Here is a 20,308-nt window from a genome sequence, read left to right as displayed (position 1 = left end):
TTTGTCACCAAGCCCTGTTGATTTCACTGCCCAGATAAGCAAAACATATCTATTGGGTTCTGTTTTCTTAACAATGACAGGAGATGTGCTATTTTAGATAGGATGGTCGGAGAAGGCCAGCGGCGTTGGCACCGAGATCTGGCTGAAGTTAGCGAGCAAGCGATGCAGAGATCCTGAGGGAGAGCAGGGCAGGACAAGCACTAGTGACTACAAAGGGCTTGAGGGGGGAGGGCGGGTCAGGTGCTGGAGCAACGGCAGGGATGTCAGTGCGCTGGAGCAGGATGACAAGGGCAAGAGTGGTAGGAATGGATGTCAGAGGGGGATGTGGAGCTGGTCTCGTGCATGCCCACACGCCAACGTGAAGAGTCTGGCTGTCACTCTGATTACAGTGGGATGCTAGAGGAGGGTACTGAATGGAGCTGACATGGTCTGGCTTACAATCTTATTTTGTTATTTTATTTTATTTTATTTTAAAGATTGTATTTATTCATTTGGGAGAGACAGAGACAGAGAGAGCACAAGCAGGGGGAAAGGCAGAGGGAGAAGTAAGACTTCCCGCTGAGCTGGGAGCCTCATGTGGGGCTCAATCCCAGGGCCTTGGGATCATGACCTGACCCAAAGGCAGATGTCCAAACATCTGAACCACCCAGGTGCCCCTGGCTTACGATTTTTAAGACCTCACATTGGTTGCTATATGTAAAACAGGCTGAATTAGGTAGATCAGTTAGGAGGTTTTCCAATAGTTCTGATGAGAGATCACGGTGGCTGGAACCAGAATGGAGATAGTAGAGATAGTGAGGTGCTCAGATTTAGGACACACACACACACACACACACACACAACACACACACCTTTTACTATGAAATGATTTATACACATAGCTGTGTATAAAACAGAGTACATATACACCACGAAGTTGAAAGAATAATAAATAACAAAACCCACACTCATGTGCCCACCACCCACGTTGAGAGCTATAAATGCCTCAGAAGGGCCCAACAGGCCATCTACAATAGTATTCCCCATTCTGTAAGATGCCACCACTCACTTAATTGCTATGTAATGACTCCCTCAGTTTTCTTTATAGTTTCATTGCTTCTCTATGTATCTCTAAACAATATGGCACTGTGTTTTGAAAAAATTCTAGCAAGCCCAAGCATAGCAGTGTCAGGAAAGGGGAGTCCTGCCTCTCCTTCTTGGATGCGGGCTCCCAGGAGCAGGGAAACAGAACAGGGCCTCAGGGACTTGGTCTTGGCTTTACCTTCTGGAGGCTTGAAGGGCTCCTACTGGGAAGTCAGTGGGCAAGGTCATTGAGCGAGTCCCGAGAAATTCGCTCCAGCTGGAGGGTCTGGTAGGGCAGTATGAGTCAGGGGCCAGATGTCCAGGAGTAGTCAGAGGAAGTGTGCAGTTGTAAGCTTGTCCGAGGCTCTTCCAGCTCCCAGGGATAGGGCCAGGCCACACCCTTCTGAAGGGTGAAATGGGTGCCCTCCGCTGACTGAGGTCAGCAGGCCATAGACAGGGACTCACCATCCACAGGGAGAGCAGGAACTCATCAGCCCGCGGTGAAGACAAGCCGAGTGCAGAGTAGAATCTGGGTACCTTACCAGGGCATCCCGTCCCAGAATTAAGAGGGGAGTACCATGGCAGCAGGGGTCTTTGTGATGACACGGCAGTTTCTGGAGTCACACTGCTCCGGTCTGGACTGGTCGCTGTCTCCGTCCCACCTACACGCGATCCCCATATCTGGAGGTATTACTAATATGCTCAGGATTCTGAAATTATTTGAGGATATGTTCTGGTGTGGGTTTATTTTTATTCATTGTGCTGGACATTCAGAAGTAACTCATGCCCTCCAATCTTGGGAAATTTTCTTGAATTATTTAGTTCACAGATAGTCTTTCTTTTGTCCTCTCTATTGTCCCTTCCTGGAACCCCTATTAATTGAATATTGGACCTTCTAAATTGCTCTTCGAATTTTTTTCTTTACCTCCCATCTCTTAGCCTACTTTCTGAAACAGTTTCTCAACTTAACATTTCTATTTAACATTTCTGTTGAATTTTCATTTCCGCTATCATATTTTTACTGACTTTTTGTTCTCTGAATTTTTTCTATTGCTATATATATTATACATATAATATGCATTTTTCCCCTCTTTTTTTTCTCTCATGAATGTAATTTTCATCTCTTTGGGAACTTTTGGAAAGATTTCCTCTTGGCAGTTTCTGTTCCTTTCTCTTTGTTGTTTGTTCGGATTTTTATCTTCTGTGTTAAAAGTTTTCCTCCGATGTCTGGTAGATCTTGGCAATCTGCTCATAGTTAAAAAATTGGGGGATAAAAAGCTGATGGGTGTAAATGGACTTGAGGTTTCTTTTTAGGGTGATATAAATGCCCTAAAATTGGATTTTGGTGCTACGGCGCCTGGGCGGCTCAGTCAGTGAAGCATCTGACTCTTCATTTTGGCTCAGGTCATGATCTCAGGGTTGTGAGATCGAGCCCCACGTTGGGCTCCACGCTGGGTATGGAGTCTGCTTAAGATGCTCTCTCTCCCTCTGCCTCTCTCCAAACCCCCCCAAAATAATAATAAAATATAAAATAAAATAAAATTGGATTGTGGTGATGATTGTACAACTCTGTAAATAGAGTCTGTTGACTTGTACATGTTTAATGGGTGAATTTGTAGTATATAAATTATATCTCAATAAAGCTTTCTTCTTTCTTTCTTTCTCTTTCTTTCTTTCTAAAAGCTAATAGGAAGCTCTCAGTGCATAAATGAGGCTTGATGACTGTAAGACACAGTTTTTTCAATCTTGGGACTACTGACATTTTGCACCCAATAATTCCTTGTTGGGGGGTGGGAGGTAGGGCCTGTCCTGTGCATTGTTAAGATGTTTAGCACCAAATGTCAGTGGGACACACACCCACCATCAAATTGTGACACCGACAATGTCTCCAGACATTGCCACATGTCCCCTGGGGAGGAAAAATGGCCCCCCACTGAGAAACACCAGGTGGGGGAGTCGAAGTGTGCTCTTTGCAGGGCAACCATCATGAAAATAGCTTTTAAAGTATTTTCTCAGGAAAAAATTAGAGTCCCCACCAATTGTCTTTGAATCTCCTGCTGCAAAATAGAAGTCTGGATGTCAGAATTCAGGGAGCCAACTAGGGGGAAATGGTTCAGAATATTAAACTTCAGTATCAGTCACTTTATCCTTTTGTTTCCAGAGGGTGGCCACGTCCTGGCCTGTTCCCCGGGTCCTCCCCAGTGCAGAAACAGCTTTCCACGTACTAGACGTCCAGACCTCTGGGAAGACTCCAGAGAGACAGTCAGCAGCCATGAGGGGGGAAGGGGTTCTAAGACTTTCATTTTTTCCATTAATAGTTGCTCTTTTATCCTTAGTTGTAGATGAATTCGGTGTTGCTAATTCCTAAACCTTTCAGGATACAGAAATGTAACTTGGATGTGTTTTTAGCTTTTCTTTCTTTTGTCTTTTCCCTTTCCCTTTCCTTTCCCTTCTTTCTTTTTTCTTTTCTTTTCTTTTCTTTTCTTTTCTTTTCTTTTCTTTTCTTTTCTTTTCTTTTTTTCTTTTCTTCCTCCCTCCCTTTTTCTTTCCCTCCTTCCTTCCCTCTTCCTTCCTTCCTTCCTTCCTTCCTTCCTTCCTTCCTTCCTTCCTTCCTTCCTTCCTTCCCTCTTTCCTTCCCTCTTTCTTTTTCTTTCTCTTTCTTTTCTCTTTTTCTTTTTCTTTCCTGAAGATCTAATTGGCTTTACTAAGCAATGCACGAATCTGGCAGCATCCCATTTAGCAAATAGAAAGGAACTCCCAGTTTTCAACTTTTCCTACTGTCAATTTGGGATTTCGCTTTTTTGGAGACTTTTGTCAATTTTCAGTGGTCTGCTTCAGTTTCCGAAATTTTGCGACTGCTTCCCCCCCCCCCCCCATTTTCCCTGTACTATGGGTTTGTCATTTAATAGAATTCCCTTGGGGCTCCTGGGTGACTCAGTCAGTTAAGCATCTGTCTTCTGCTCAGGTCTTGATCTCAGAGTCCTGGGATCAAGCCCCGGCAGGCTCCCTGCACAGGGAGGAGCCTGCTTCTCCCTCCCTTTCTGCCCTTGCCCCTCTGCTCCCCCCTCTCCTGCTCATCCTCTAGCTCTTTCTCTCTCTTTCTCTTTCTCCCTCTCTTTCTCTCGTGTTCTCTCTCAAATAAATAAATAAAATCTTCAAAAAAAAAATAAAAAATAAGTGAAAGAATTCCCTTTACTGCAACTTAGATTTTGTGAGAATGCAAAATTATATGAATATGTTGAATTCATTCCCTTAACCTAGAAAATGGAATTACAGAACAGGATTTTTGATGGATTGGATACGAGGGGCGGGGGAGGGGTTGTCAGGAATGACACGTGTTAGGTCTGAGCCACTGAAAGTCTGGAGAGGAGTAGTCAAGAGTCTAGGTTTGGACATGTTAAATTTCAGATACCTTTTGGACATGCAAATGGACGTGTCATGCAGCAAATCCGATATTCTAGGCTGGAGTTGAGGTGGAGGTCAGGGGTGAGATGTAAATTTCCTGGTCTCATCTTGGAAGTAAGTGCACAGGGGAAGAAAAGAGGTTCCAGAACTCTGGCTTTTCCTCTTGGTCCCCAGGAGCTGCTAGCCAGTCTGAACCTCACGGATCAGCAAAAGGTGTAGGTGGAGGGAGCAGTGGTTTCCGTAATCTCAGGAGCTCCACGGAGGCCAAATCTGTATGAGATAAGATGGGGGGAAATGATTGAGTTTATTGAGGTTAACATTAAAAAGATTTTACACTGACTTTGTAAATTTCACCTTCTGTGTTTTTAAAACAATTTTATTGAGACACAATCCACATACCATCCAATTCACCCCTTTAAAGTACATAATTCAGTAGTTCTAGTATATTCATATTTAAGCAACAGCCCAAAATCTGTTTTTGGAACATTTCGATCATTTCATTAAAAAAAACAAAAAGCCCATACCCAGTAGCAGTCCAGTGCTCCGAGTCCTGGGCAACCACGAATCTACTTTCCATCTCTACAGAAAATTTGCCTATTCAGGACATTTCATATAAATAGAATCATTCCAATACGTGATCTTTTCTGACTGGCTTCTTTCAATTAGTATAATATTTTCAAGGCTTATCCATGTCGGAGTATATATTACACTTCATGCCTTTTATTATTTTTAGTTTTTTTTAAAGAGTTATCTATGTATTTTTGATGCTATCATAAATTTGTTTCCTTAATTTCATTTACCGATTATTTTCGCTTGTGTGTAGAAATCCAATTGATTTTTCTATATTGAATTCATATCCTGCAGCATTGCTGAAACTGTTATTATTTGTTCTAATAGATGCTTCTGTTTTTTAGTGAATTTCTTAGGATTTTCTATTTACAAGACCATGTCATCTGCAAATAGAGTTTTACTTCTTGCTTCCCAGTGTGGATGCCTTTTCTCGTTTTCTTGCCTTACTGCCCTGAATAGAACCCTCTACAACAATGATCTATAAAAGTGCCAGGAGCGGAGCCTGTTTGAGATTCTCTCTCTCCCTCCTCCTCATTCACTCTCTCTCTCTTAAAAAAAAAATTCCATCTTTATTAAGTATGATGTTAGTTATGGAAACTTATAGATGCCCTTTATCAGGTTGGAAAGTTCTCTTCTATCCCTACCCTGTTTGTTTGTTTCTAAATCCTGAAAGCATGTTGAATCTCATGAAATATATTTTTTTAATCAATAACTTGATTTTTTCCTAGGTTTTATTTAAATTCATGTTAGTTAACATATAGTGTATTATTAGTTCCAGGGGTAGAATTTGGTGATTCATCACTTGCATATAACAGCCAGTGCTCCTTACGAGTGCCCTCCTTAATGCCCTTCACCCATTTACCCCATTCCCCACCCACTTCTCTGTGAAATGTTTTTTTCTGCATCTATTGAAATAATTATGTGGTCCCCCCGCCCCCGCCTTTTTTCTGTTAATAGTACACCAGTTGTTTCTTGTCTGTTGAAGCAGTTTTGCAATCCTGGGATAAATCCAGCTTGGTCAGGGCGTATAATACTTTTCATATGTTGCTGGATTCTGTTTGCTAGCAAATTGTTGAAAGATGTTACGTTTTACAGTCATAAGGGCTGTGGACCGGCAGTTTCCTTGCGGTGTCTTTGGCTTTGGTAGCAGGGTAATACTGGCCTCATGAAACAAATTGGGGAGTATTTCCTCTTCCATTTTTGGAAGTGCGTGTGAGGAATAGATGCTCTTTTTTCTTCTCCCCTCAGTGAAGCCAGCTCATCCAGGGATTTTATCATGTTTTTCGTTGCTGTCAGTAATTGAATCTCATTACTTTACTATGTTCTTTAACTTCTTATACTATTTTTTTCTTGATTCAGAGTCACTGGTTTGTGCCTCAGAATTTGCCATTTCATCTAGTTTTATCTAATTTATTGGCATACGATTATTCATAAGGTTCCCTATGATCCTTTTTATTTCTGTAAAATGTCCCCTTTCGTTTCTGAATCTAGTAATTTGAAGCTTCTCTTGTTTTTACTGATCAGTCTAGCTGAAGGTTTGTCAATTTTGTTAGTTTTTTTAAAGACCTACCTTTTGGTTTTATAAATTTTCTCTACTTTCCATTTCATTAATCAGGCTCAAATCTTTATTTCCTAACTTCTTGCTTTGGGTTTAATCTGATCTTTTCCTAGTTTCTTAAAGAAGAAGTTATGTTGATTTGAGATTTTTTTTTTCTTAATGTAGATGTTAACCCTTTTAAATTTCCTTTTATGCTTCGCCTTGGCTACATCTCATGTTTTGGTATGCTGTGTATTTGCTTTCATTCATCTCCAAATAGTTTCTAACTTCCTTTGAGATGGAGATTTCTAGGACTCATTGGTTATTTATGAGTGTGTTGTTTAATTTCCACATATTTGTGAATATCCATGCTTTGCAACGGATTTCAAATTTCATTCCATTGTGGCTGGAGAACATACTTAGTATGATTAAACCTTTTAAACTTTGAGACTTGTTTCATGGTCTATCCTGGAGAATGGTCTTGTGTGCCTTAGAAGATTTTTTTTTTTTCTATTATTTGGTGCTGTGTTCAACAAATGCTTCTTAGGTCCAGTTGGTTGATAGTGTTGTTTGGGCTTCTGTTTTCTTGTTGACCATTTGCCTGCTTGTTCTATCCATTATTGAAAGTGAGATATTGAAGTCTCCAAGCGTTATCATTGAGTTGTATATTTTTCCTTCCCATTTTGTTAGTTTTGCTGCATGTATTTTGTGGCTCTGTTCTTAGGTGCCTATTTAAGTGTCATATTTTCCTGTTAGAATGACCCTTATAACATTGTAAAATGTTCTCATTAATTTCTAGCAACATTGGTTTGTTTTAAAGTTAATCTTTTATTAGTATAGTCACTCCAGTTTTATGTTTACTGTTTACATGATATATCATAGATATATCATGCATATTTATGATACGATCTAAATAATTAATATATCTAAATAATTCACATATATGTAATACATGAATTATTTAATTATGATCAATGATGGCATGTCAAATCAGTCGAGACATTATATACTAAATAAAGCTGGGATACTGCATAATTATTTAAAAAAATTCAAATTAGGATTCTTATACTATATGTATGTTACCAAAATAAATTTTAAGTCAACAAAGGCACTAAATATTAAAAAAAAAGTAAACATGTCTATAATTTGGGGGTGAAAAGATTTTTCGGTGGAAAAACATCAGAAACTTAAATGTGAAAAATGGAATATCAAAATGATCACATAAAAATGTAAAAATTGCACATTAAAAAAAAGGAAAAATCACAGGCAAATTGGGAAAAATATTTACCACTTATATAACAGATATTGCACAGAGAACATGAACAGTTAATACACAGAATACAAATGGCCTTATGAAGAGATACGAAAGACTTTATATTACTAATAATCAAAGAAATGTAAACTAAAACAATCTATTTTTTTGTCTATCAAATTGACAAAGATTAAAAATATTCTAACGCCCAAGGGTGCCAAAGAGACAGGGGGAAGGAAGTAGTTTTATGCTCTGCTGTTGGGGTAGAAAACAATACAATTAAACTGGTCTTAAATTCAAACAGAACTATTTTATGTCTAGGTGTTTATTTTAATGAAAGAATCCTAAGTGTATGAAGAGACTTAATTACAAACATATCTCTGTTTAAATAGCCCCAAACTGAAAAATATCTAAATGCTCAATAATCAGGCATTAAATAAATTATGTTGCATCTTATATAGTGGAATGAGAACGTCCTTAAAAATGCTGTGGGAGATTCTTTAATGACATGGGAAAATTATCATGATATAATAAATGAAAGAAAAGTTACAAAATGGTATGTACAGTATAACTCCATTCTTATTAAAATAATATATAATATGTATATGCATAGGAAAATGACCCAAAGGTTAACAGTTATCACTGAGCACTCAACATTATGGGGGTTTTGGTTTACTTTGTGCTTCCCCAACGCCTCCTCAACCCTCCACCCCCCAATTTTCTAGAATACGCATGTCTTATTTTTTTAGTAAGAAAAAGGAAGAATAATTTAAAAATTCATCAAGATGGTATTTTTGCCTATTAATTTGGCAAAGATACTTCAAAAGACAATACACAGTATTGGTAAGATTTTGGGGTGAACATGCACAAAATGGATGCTGCTGGGCTAGTATAAATTGCTACTCATGGCATCTCTGTAAACTTGGCAACACAAATCCAAATCCTTAAAAACAGAGGAAGTTGTCTCCCTTCTAGGGATTAAGGAAGTCCTAGGGAAGGATGCAAAAGATGCATATTTAAACTCAAATGTCCATTTTTAAGTACATGGTTAAATAAATTACATCTGTATGAGACAATATATGTATTAAACAACACAACACGGGCTACTTATTGACATGTCAGTGTATTAAGGGCAGAACAGTAAATATTATGTCCCACATAATACTGCTTTAATATGAAAATGTGTAAGTTTCCTAGGGCTACCATAACAAATTATCACAAACGGGGTGGCTTAAAACAATAGAAATTTATTCTCCCACAATTCAGGCCCCAAGTCCAAAATCAAGGTGTTGGCCAGGCTGCTTCCTTCTGGAGGCTCTGAAGGAGAATCCGTTCCGTGACGCTCTCCTAGCTCCCAGTGGTTGCTGACAATCCTCGGTGTTCGGGGCTGCATCCGTACCACTCCAATCTCTGCTTATTGGTTTATGACCTTCTTCCCTTTGTCTGTGTGTCCTCTCCTCTTCTTATCAGGAACCAGTCATTGGATTTAGGGCCCTCCCACCCCTAGTATAACTGCATCTTAACTAATGTCATCTGCCAGGACCCTATTTCCAAATAAGGTCACATTCTGAGGTTCTGGGTTGACATAAATTTTTGGATGACAATTCCACCCACTGCATGTATATAACATACATATAAAAACATTGGATCTCTGTATGAACAGTATTTATCTCAGGGTGGGTTTATGATGATTTAAATATTTTTTCTTTGTGCTTTTCTGCATTTTAAAATAAATAGCTTATGTACTGGAGTTGTATTTACCTAGAGACTAAGTTCTAAATTTACTGTAGAAGATGAACATTACTTGTAGTCAAAAATCGCTCTCCCTCCTATAGCTCACACAATACAGAATCCATCGCTTTGTACAGAGTGTATCTTCTTTCAGAAACATCTAACATAGCCAATTCTTCCTCCAGCACTGGTACAGACAGATTACTAGTCCTCTGGGTGAGCACTAGACAAAGGAGTTGGCTTGTGTTTACATGCTACATTGTACAAAAAAGAAAAAAAAAGGTTTTCTAAGCACCGAAGTATACGTAAATGGGTTCTAAGTTAAATGAGTGTATGATGAGACTCTATTGTTCTACTTTTCTAATTAGGGGACAACTACATTTCCTTCATGTTTACAAGAATGCTAAAAACGATAGTGCTGAATTAGGAAAGACTCTTAAGACCAAGGGGAAAAATAATTACTGATATCCAAAATGTACGCCTGTACAAAGTTAGGTACATCTCTGAGTCTTTCTGGACATTTTTAAAGGTCAGGGGAAGAAAACGTAAGGAAATAATAATATTGTGGATATAATTATAGCCAACTTCTGTCTTTTAAAAATTCTTCCAAGGTATACTTTCCTTTTAGAGATTTAGGACTAGGGTTTCTTTCGCAACTAGATTAAGATAAATTATAGATAAAAGTCAATTAAAAAAAGGAGTATTGTCATGTACAGAGGCTGACATCATGGGTAGTCAAAGAATATGTTTAATAAAAAATAATTAAACTTCCATTTGCTCTATAGAACATCATAGAAAGTAATTTAATAAATTACAAATGACTTTTTAAGACGTTTGCTCAACTACAGAAAGCAAATTCAGACTACACAAAACACAACTGGTAAATATTGCAAATGTCCAAAAGAAAAATTGGACTAAGACTTGAATCATGAAACCTGAAACAAGGGCTATAAATACAAGGCAATAACAGCTATAATTCTTTTAGTAACTACCAACACATACTTGGATATCCTTTCAACTGCAACTTTAGTATTATGTAATTCTACTGATTTTTTTTTTCCTTATAACCCTTAACTTTACACAACCATATTTGCATTTTTTTAAGCTGACAGCTGGACAACTTTTCCCCAGTCAATACTAAATAGAAGTGTCTTGAAACCCAAGAGAAAGTTGAACGTTAGTATTAGCTTTAATGCTTTGAAAACTGCAATTGCCTTATTACATAGAAAGAGAATCACTAAATGTTAACCAAATTCATTTGATCATAATTAGGAAAATACTTTATCTCATAAATTTGATATAAATTAGATTTTTAGTGACAAGATCTAGGGCTTTCCCCCCGCCCCCCCTTTTTCTTTTTAAATTGGGGAAAGAAAGGAATGAAGATTATGTGGGTAGAACTAGAGGGAGAGAGGGAAATACGGATGGTGTTGAAATACCCCACCGGCAAACTAAGTTAACTGTGTTTGAAAACTTTGGCTATCTCATAGGTGTATTCTAGTTAAACAAAAGTGCAATACTGCAAAGGGAAGATACTAAATATGTAATATATCATTTTCATGATGAAGAATTACTACCCACTTCTCCTGGATGGGCATTATAGTGACTATTGCTAAGACATTGCATAAAGAACTATCAATTCAAAGTACTATTTTGGGAAAAATACAAAAATCAATACAATCTCGATGGAACTTACATGATTTTGTAAATACATGTAACACTGTCTCTCTAATGAGGGATTAGTTATCTTACATACAGAAACATAATTTACTGGTAAAGATCTGGGAAAATCCAATATAATTGCTGGATTCATGACAAAAAAACAGAGTTCTATCAAAACGTATTGAAAGTTTTTTTTTTTTCCTGTGGGAGAGAAGGGGGGTACTTTCCCCCCTAGATTTAGCCCCTCACAAACTTTATCACTGACTTATTCAAGTACCAGGAAAATGCTAACATCTCTCTCTCCTTAGGATGTAAATGGGATTTTATGTCCAATTCAGTTCTAATTGCTTTTAAATGCACATGAAGGTGGTCCTGGACCTCTCCATCTTGTCGGAATTAATAGCAGCTTTAGCAGGAGCAACTGTATCACAAATCAAATATCAGACAAATTTTACATGATAAAGAGTACTAAGAAATTGGCCAGAAAAGCCCTGGGCTCCGTTTTTGTGGTTTACAGGTATGACTTGTACATATTTTTTGAGATCATTCAAAGTGCATATTCAAAATGGGCCAACTCAGTATATTTAATATAAACTGATAACCCAACACTGATTCTGGGCAACATTGAGTCTGCTTATACCTAGAAACTCAAAAAAAAAAAAATGAATTTAGACTATTCTGCATATTACTTTATCACCATGATCGGTTAATGTTGGAATACTTCCATGACATAAAACACAAATAGAAATCTACACGAATAAAGCAAACAAACGGTTTCTTTTACATGAAGTATGCTGTGTGGAAGGTTCTTCTCAGTGGTATTTCATGAGTTTGCCTTTTCTGAACCCTGGAAACAGACATTACTCATCGGAGACATAATGATTTCTTACAGGAGGCCAAGCTTTGAAAAAGTAAAACTAAGTATGTCTAGAGGGTGCCAAAGTCCCATGACACAGGATTCTTTTATGACTTAATTTTACTGATATCAGAGTTAAGCTCAGCAAAAAGCAAGTCGTATTTCTTGCCAGATTAACATGATATAGAGGATGTGTTTAAAAAACCCCTGAAAACAAGTATAGAATTAGAAACGAATGTAAACTTCCTAAACTAACTCAGCTGAGGTAACAGGTAGCCAGTTAAATTGGCTGATTGGGAAACTTATTTCTTCTTTAAAACACACGTGTACCTGAATTGGAAACGTCAGCAGTGCATCACGACACTAGAGCATTTTCATGTAATTAAAGCAATGGATGGTGATGTAGATTCTACAGCTTTCATGACATTCATTAGCTGCCCAAATTATTGCTGAGTTTTGATCTGTAAATTATAGGTGTCAAGGAGGCTGTAAAACTATATTCAAATTAAATCAGTAATATGCATAAAGTATTCTGTGTTCACTGCAAATATATTAAATATACAACTCTTATTGAGCATAATTTTCATAAAATTAACCCCCAACAAAATTATAATGCCTTTTTGTTGTAATTTTACACCTTTATGTATTTGATAGTACATACGAGTTCAGAAACTTATGGATCTTAAGAAATAGTACATGCAAAACGTCTCTGAAAGCAGTTTGCACTTCTAAACAAATAACTGAAATGTTCGGTCAGTAAGTTACTGATGCACTCAACACTGGGGTATTTACAATTCATAATTAAAGAAAAAAAAATCCAAAATCAGTTCATAATTTAAGTGCAGTCTGGGAGTCAGTCTTCGTTACTAGAATCTGAATCCTCGGACGACGATGACGTACTGTCAGATCCAGACGAAGCGTCGGCTTTTTCTGAACCCTCATCTGTGCTGTTCTCGTTGAGAGGACTTGCTTCAGTTCCCCCTTTGTCTTCCTGATCTCTAACTCTGGAATCTTCCTCCTTTACTTCCTGCGACTTAGACGAGCCCAAGTCACTGTTTTTGTTTTTCTGTACGTCAAAAGTATTGGACTGGGACAAAGTTGGCATGTGGAGATTAAGGCCTGGAGTGAGCAGCATCCCTGGGTAGAGTATATTCGACAGCAGTAGTGGGTTAAGAGCTAACGGGCTGGCAGCGGCCGCTGTACTTAATGCCGCAGTAGAGGACGTGGAAGGAGAACTCGACACGGAGTTTTCTCCCCCGTTCTCTGAATTTTGACTCTCTGTCCTTTCTTTTTTTCCTTCTAGCTCCTTCGAGTCATTTCCCTTTTTCTCTTCAGTTCCAGATTCGGTAGGCTTTGTCAGGAGTCCTCCCATGCCCAGCAGATTTGGTAAGCCAGTCATTCCTGACAGCAGCATGGGGAACATGGCGGCCACGTTTTTAGCTTCTCCTCCAGAAGAAAGGCCGGCAGGCATTCCCATTAGCCCTGCGGTGACTTGCAGAGACTGCAAGTTTTGTAGGTTTTGTTGTAAGGCCTGAAGGGTTGTGAGATCCACACCTGGAAGTAATCCATTGGCTAACAAAGGATTGCCGGACACGCTGGTGGCAGTTGCCGCCGCCGCCGCTGCCGCCGTGGCCTTGGCGATTCCACTTTTAGGCCGTCGCCCCCGCCTGCTGACCTCCTCTCTCACAACAGGACCAGTGAGAATACGCTCATACATACTTTCTGGAAGAAATCCCTGAAAAAAAAAAAAAATCAGCAGCAACAGCTGTATGAGAATAAAAATCAATAGCTATCACATTAAAATCGGTAAGTTTTCATAAACTTAGTTTGTACTGATAGAACGTAATCAATTATGAAAGAGATGGCCTCATTTCACATTGTAAGTAGTGGCATGAAAGAGTTCTTCCACTTCTTATTTTTTCATAGGGTAAGAGAGGAGGAAGAGGCCTCTAGCTTTCTTCCACGTTGGTATAAGAGTTCTAGAAAACACAAGGTCCAAAGACATTTTCTCATGAGGGTTACTTCCACACTCTTCCATGTTTCACATCACCGATTGCTCTAAAAGACTAAAGAAGTGCCCTCTTCCAAGCTAGACAAACGACAGGGAGAGGACAGAGGAAGTAAGTGGAAGGTTAAGATTACAAAGAGATGCTTCATGTGAATCTTTGTCACTCCGGGACTAAGGGAGGGAGATACAGCCATGCTGAGGAAGCTATTCAAGTGACTCTCCCCTGACTTTCTGGGCTCAGAGCTCCTAGGAGTGGCGGGAGTGTAGAGCCTCTAGACCAGCATTGTCCAAGAGAAACAGAATGTAAAGCACATACGTAATTTTACATTTTCCAAGCAGCTACATTAAAAAAGGTAAAATGGAAACAGGTGACATTAATTTTAGTAATATAGTCTAACATAATTTAACCAAAATATTTCCATTTCAATATGTAATCTATGAAAATAAAGATACTTTCTATTTTGCCAAACTTAGTCTTCAAAATCCTGAACCAGGGTGGGGGGATGGGCAAAATGGGTGAAGGGGAGTGGGAGACACAGGCTCCATTTATGTCCTAAGTTGTGAGAACAACTTTTAAAATTAATTAGTTAACTAATTAATTAAGGGGGGAGGGGGAGAGGGCAAATCCTAAGCAGGCTCCACACCCAGCACAGAGCCTGAAGTGGGGCTTGATCTCATGACCCTGGAATCATGACCTGAGCCAAAATCAAGAGTTGGAGGCTGACTGAGTCACCCAGGTGCCCCAGGTCACAGGAGTAAAAAGCACAGCATAGGGAACACAGTCAGTGATGTTGTAACAGTGTTGTATGGTGACAGGTGGTAGCTACACTTGTGGTGAGCACGGCATAATGTATAGACTTGTCAAATCACTGTCGTACACCCGAAACTTATGTAACATTGTGTGTCAACTATACTCAAACCCCAAAATCCCAAACCAGTGTTTTACACTTATTACACATCTTAGTTCAGGCAGCCACACCTCAAGTGCTCAACAGCCACACATGCCTAGTGGTTACCACCTGTGACAGCTCTAGACAGCTCTACACGGCAGTTTCAATACCTTTTTTTTTTTTTTTTTAAAGTAGGCTCCACGCCCAGTGTGGGGCTTGAACTCATGACCCTGAGGTTAAGAGTCGCATCGTCTCCTGACTGAGGCAGCCATGCGCCTCTAGACAGCAGTTTCAAAGACTCTCATGGTACTATTTTAAAATTTTGTTTTGAACTGATCAACTTATTTGCTTTCTCTACAAAAGCATTAGGGTTCCCTGCAGAAAACAAGACAATGAAAAAATACAACAGCAAAAAAGTCATCTATAATGTCACCATTCAGAGAGAACCACTGCTAACATTTTAGGATGGATATTTCATTTTCCCTTGTACATATGTACAGATTCTACAATTCTCCCCACTTCCATTTCTAAAATAAACAGAATCACAACGAACATAGTTTCATAGCCTGCCCTTTTCATTTGGACACTTGTAGAAATAACAGCTATTCTTTATTCGGCATTTACCACACGGTTAGGCTTTGCTTTTCCGAGAGCTTAATTACCACTCCGTTTAACACACTGTCACCTTTTCTTCCCTTGTCATTAGATGTTCTTCTTCTAAGGTATAATTTTTGCACAGTTGCACAGTTTTCCAATATATGGATGGACCACTAATACATTCCCAATTTTTTACTACTATACTGTGATGAATATCCTTATATATTTCTTTCCCCACATCTTTGGTTAATCTTTGTGGCCGTGCTCAAATAATCATCTTGGAGGTTAAAATAAAAACAGATCAGTGTATGTTGATTCCGCATTCTGTGAACTAAACACTGGCTCATGTTCACACAATATTAATGCTTAACTTAAAATTTCATCTCTGATATAATTAAATGGCAGTTAACTTTCCTTTTTGAGTATAGCTGACACCCAATGTTGTATTAGTTTCAGGTGTACAACTTAGTGATTTGACAGGTTTAGACATTATGCTGCGCTCACCGTGGTGCAGCTGCCATCTGCCCCGTGACTTACGCATTCTGTAACTGGAAGCCTGCACTTCCCTTTCCCCTTCATCCATTGTGCCCACCTCCCCACCCACCTCCCCTCTGGCAACCACCAGTTTATTCTCTGTATTTATAGATCTGAGTCTGCTTTTTGTTTGTTTTGTTTCTGGTTTTAGATTCCACTTATGAGTAGAATCGTATGGTAGTTGTCTTTCTCAGTCTGACTAAATGGCATCTAATTTTTAAGATGATGTGTGAGTTAGTATTTACGGAATTACTCACAGACTGCTTAACAACATCTCCCCATTCAGGAGCTACTCCATATTCTGAATTTTCTTTCAGGAATCTACACAGATCTTTCAAAGGGGGAGCAAATGCACCTCCAACCTGTAAATGAAAGAGATTGTTAGACACTTAAAAACATTATTAAATATGAAGACATTTGCTTTTATTCTGTGCTATATAGAGTTTATTTCTTTAAGATACATGTGTTTCTTGAATTACCTTTGACGACCTCTACCATATTAAAAAGGACTACCACAAGCCAAAACCACTGCTAATATACTATACAGACACGTGGATGTAAATTTTCAGTGCTTTAAGTAAAGTGACTAAAATAGTAAAACGAGTAATTACCATTTACTGCACCTGCTATGCTGGACAGACAACATAGCCTAGTTAAGAGCACATACCCTCTGGAGTCAGACTAACCAGCTGTTCCAACCGGGGCAAATCAGTAAATCTCTCTGAGCCTCCATTTTCTGACCTATAAAAAGGGAATTACAACAACACTTCCCTCATAGGGTTTTATGAGGATAAAATGAAACAATTCAAGTGCCTTAGGACAGTGTCAGGCACATAACAAATAAGTTCTTCTTCTTATACACCAAGTATCACGCTAAGGACTTTAAGTATGTAAATTTATTTTAGTTCTCACTATATCCTTTGAGACGGTATTATTTCCGTTTTTTAATGAAGGAATTAAGCCTCAGAGAAGTTATGTAAGTCGCCTAAAGCCAGCTAGTAAGCGTTAGGGCCAGCTTTCAAACTCAGGTCTCACAACTCATGCTCTTATCTATTATGTAAATTAAAACCCTGAAATATACAAATATACACATCTTTTGAATGTGAACAGTGATATAACCAACTAATCGCAATATGAAAAAATTTAAAAACTACATATAATAATTAGAAGGAAATTAAAAATATTTTGAATTTAAATGGTTTATATCTACCAACTTAATGTTCCTTTGGAGTCTAAAGATACTTTGTAATTCCTCTTTCCATACCTTTCTGCATATATACTATCTCTTGATAAAATACAGACAGGATTTTAATACGGTCGGTTATAATACCTGTAAGTATTCTTTTCTGCTATTTCCTATAGTCTTTACTTAGTCTCTGAGGTTTCTGTCGCCTTCTCCTGTTTGTTACCCCTTCGTTAAGCTCCAGTATAAACGGAGGCCCTCTGCGTGATTTATGGGGATTCAGCAGGTGGATTCTTTTCAATCCTTAAGCCTAAACGCTTGAGACTCAGAACAATAAGTAATACAAATTAAGGGAAATGAACAGGCCCCTTGTCAGGTTGTAACAGTTAAAGATAAAATTAGGAGTCTTTAATACCTAATAAGTAAAAATACAAGATTGTTCCATTTCCTTAAAACTGGCTAAGACTAATTTACTCATATCTAGAAATGCTAACTTTTGTTGTAAGATGAAGTGCAAAGATTTGTAACACAATCTATGAAAGCACAAAATTAAGTAAAATGCTACTAAAACATCATCTTGTTCTTTCCCTAATCTCCCTATGACATCATTTTAGAGTACTAACAAAAGCTGAATAAGCTCTCTCCATACAATTGGGGAAAAATCAGTATTAATTTTAATGAGCTGGGGCATATAACAATATTAAAACAATTGTTAAGGTAATTTGTGAGTAAAGGAACTCAATGAGAAACTTGCTGTTCTTATTCTTTTTTATTTGGTTGCATGCTTATCCATATAAAAAATAAAGAATAAAAATATCAGAGCTATAAGCCTACAAAAGGGTGCCACAAGTGTTCTACCATTTACTTTTGAGGTGAAGGAGACATATACCAACCCATAAACAAAAACAATTTGGAGAAACACAAATGTTGAACCACATTTGGTTTAGAAATAGAATTTGGAAAAACTGGACTCTTAACCATTCATCAGTCAAAAAAGCAGTAAGATAAACAAAGCAGTGCCCTTATTCTATAAGGCACTAAAATGTTTAAGATATTTTCATCTGTCAGAAAATTATGTAATATGCTGATTTTTTAAAAAAGATTTTACTTATTTAAGAGAGAGAAAGAGAGAGGGAGAGAGCACGAGTGGGGTGAGGGGCACAGGGAGAAGCAGGCTCTCTGCTCAGCGGGGCTCGATCCCGGGACCCTGCGATCATGACCTGAGCTGAAGGCAGACGCTCAACCGAGGGAGCCACCCAGGCACCCCTGTAATAGGCTGATTTAAAGGAACAAGATACTTTATGGCCATCTGATAGGAAATTAGAGTGATAAAAATGTAAATCTATGACGGCCTGATGAGAATGGTGGCTCTCTCATCAGTTTCTCACCCTCTGCACTGTGGGCATTCTGGATGGGCACTGGGAGGGACTGTCCTACGTACTGTAGAACGTTTAGCAGCATTTTGGCCTCTACCTGCTGGATGCCAACAGCATCCTTCCCCTGCCTGCCACCTCCCCAACACCTACCTCCCCACCTCCAAAGGTGGGGCTCCCAAAAATGTCTCCAGACAATGCCAAATGTCCCTGGAAGACAAAACTGCCCAGTGCTGAGAACCGCTGCTTTGGACGCAGGGCCCTTTGGCAGTGTCATACTGTTTAGGCGCCGATGTGTCACGGGACCTGCTTACTTTATTCCATGGCTTAGCCAAAGATGTGGGAATTGAAATTAAATTGTGTAAAATTAGAGTCCATGTCTTTTCCCACAAATCTGCTAGTTTTAACCCATTTCCAGGTCTGTTAGAAAATACCGCATAATGAAGAAGTGTTCTAAAGATCTCCTAAATATAAAGAATTAAGAATAAACATATACATACCTTTCTGGCATTTCTTCTGTTAATCAGCTGAACACGTTCTTCTCCAGTAAGACTATTAACATCGAGTTTATTAGGGTTTCTGCAACGATGCCTTTTTTGTTTGGGCCTCCCTTCATGAAGCTGCATTCTCTAAAACATATAATCAAAGAAATAGCTTTAAAATCTTCACTTGTGCAAATAGTACAAAAGAGCTAATCCAAGTAATTTAATTCTACAATATTGAAGGTACATATATATAATACATATTACGTATTGAAAATACATATATCTCATCTATTTTCCCTTCAGTATATTATATATATACTTTAGATACACTTTTAAAATAGTTAAACGTTAAATATTTTTACATTTACACGGTTAATCCTTGAACAACATAGGGATTGGGGTGCGGCCCCTGCATAGTCGAAAATCCACATGTAACTCTTGAGTCCCCCAAAACTTAACTGGTAGTAGCCTGCTGTTGACCAGAGGCCTTACTTATAATATAAACAGTTGATTAACACATATTTAGCATGTTATATTTATATTGTATCCTGTATTCTTACAACAAAGTAGGCTCAAGAAAAGAAAATGCTATTAAGAAAATCATAAAGAAGAGAAAATACATTCTCAGTCCCGTACTGTAAAAAAAGCATGTATAAGGGGACCCACACAATTCAAACCTGTTTTGTTCAAGGGTCAACTGTATAATAAAAGTATTAAATATGACTTTAAAAATATATAAATCTTCTCCTCAAATTACATATTTAATCAAATATTCAAGGTCATTATGCAATCACAACACTATCATTCTGTGTGCATTCGGACTCCTGAAATGAGGTTTTCCTTAAATGCTCTTACAGATCACTGTGTCGCCAGTGCTGTCTGAAGGAGTTACTGATAACGCTGGAGCAGCCTCCTCTAAATTGTACAGTTCTTTACTTTTTCTCCTGATAAACTGCATCCAAAACAGCAGATTTTTGTGTGTGGCTACAATCTATGTTTGTGCCAGTTGTGGCTTTCCTCTTCTCTCCACCTCACTAACAGTCTTTCCTCAAGTAATCTTCATGATATTAAAAGATATTATTCTTGCATTTTACGAATGGGAATCAACGCTTGGAGGGGTCGCCTTCCTCGAGGTCGTGCAACGAGCAGGCGGTAGTATCTGG

General features: G+C 38.4%; 1 protein-coding gene across 13 annotated transcripts in view; it reads right to left on the bottom strand.

The window, feature by feature from the left end:
• Positions 1-9,053: 9,053 nt before the first annotated feature.
• CHD9 (chromodomain helicase DNA binding protein 9) overlaps positions 9,054-20,308 on the bottom strand; it is a 213,222-nt gene continuing 201,967 nt past the window's right edge. For all 13 annotated transcript variants that reach the window (XM_045806780.2, XM_045806778.2, XM_045806783.2 and 10 more), the window contains 3 exons: positions 19,161-19,289; positions 16,362-16,466; positions 9,054-13,810 (listed from right to left, as the gene is read on the bottom strand). In XM_045806780.2, the coding sequence (XP_045662736.1) occupies positions 12,929-13,810; positions 16,362-16,466; positions 19,161-19,289 (1,116 nt within the window). In that variant the 3' untranslated portion in view covers positions 9,054-12,928. The remainder of the gene's footprint in view (positions 13,811-16,361; positions 16,467-19,160; positions 19,290-20,308) is intronic.

This window comes from Ursus americanus, chromosome 21 (genome assembly GCF_024610735.1).
Source record: "Ursus americanus isolate L20-20 chromosome 21, mUrsAme1.1.p, whole genome shotgun sequence".
NCBI lineage: Eukaryota > Metazoa > Chordata > Mammalia > Carnivora > Ursidae > Ursus > Ursus americanus.
The sequence above is the reverse complement of the archived record's forward strand: the minus strand, read 5'-3'. Positions and strand labels throughout refer to the sequence as shown.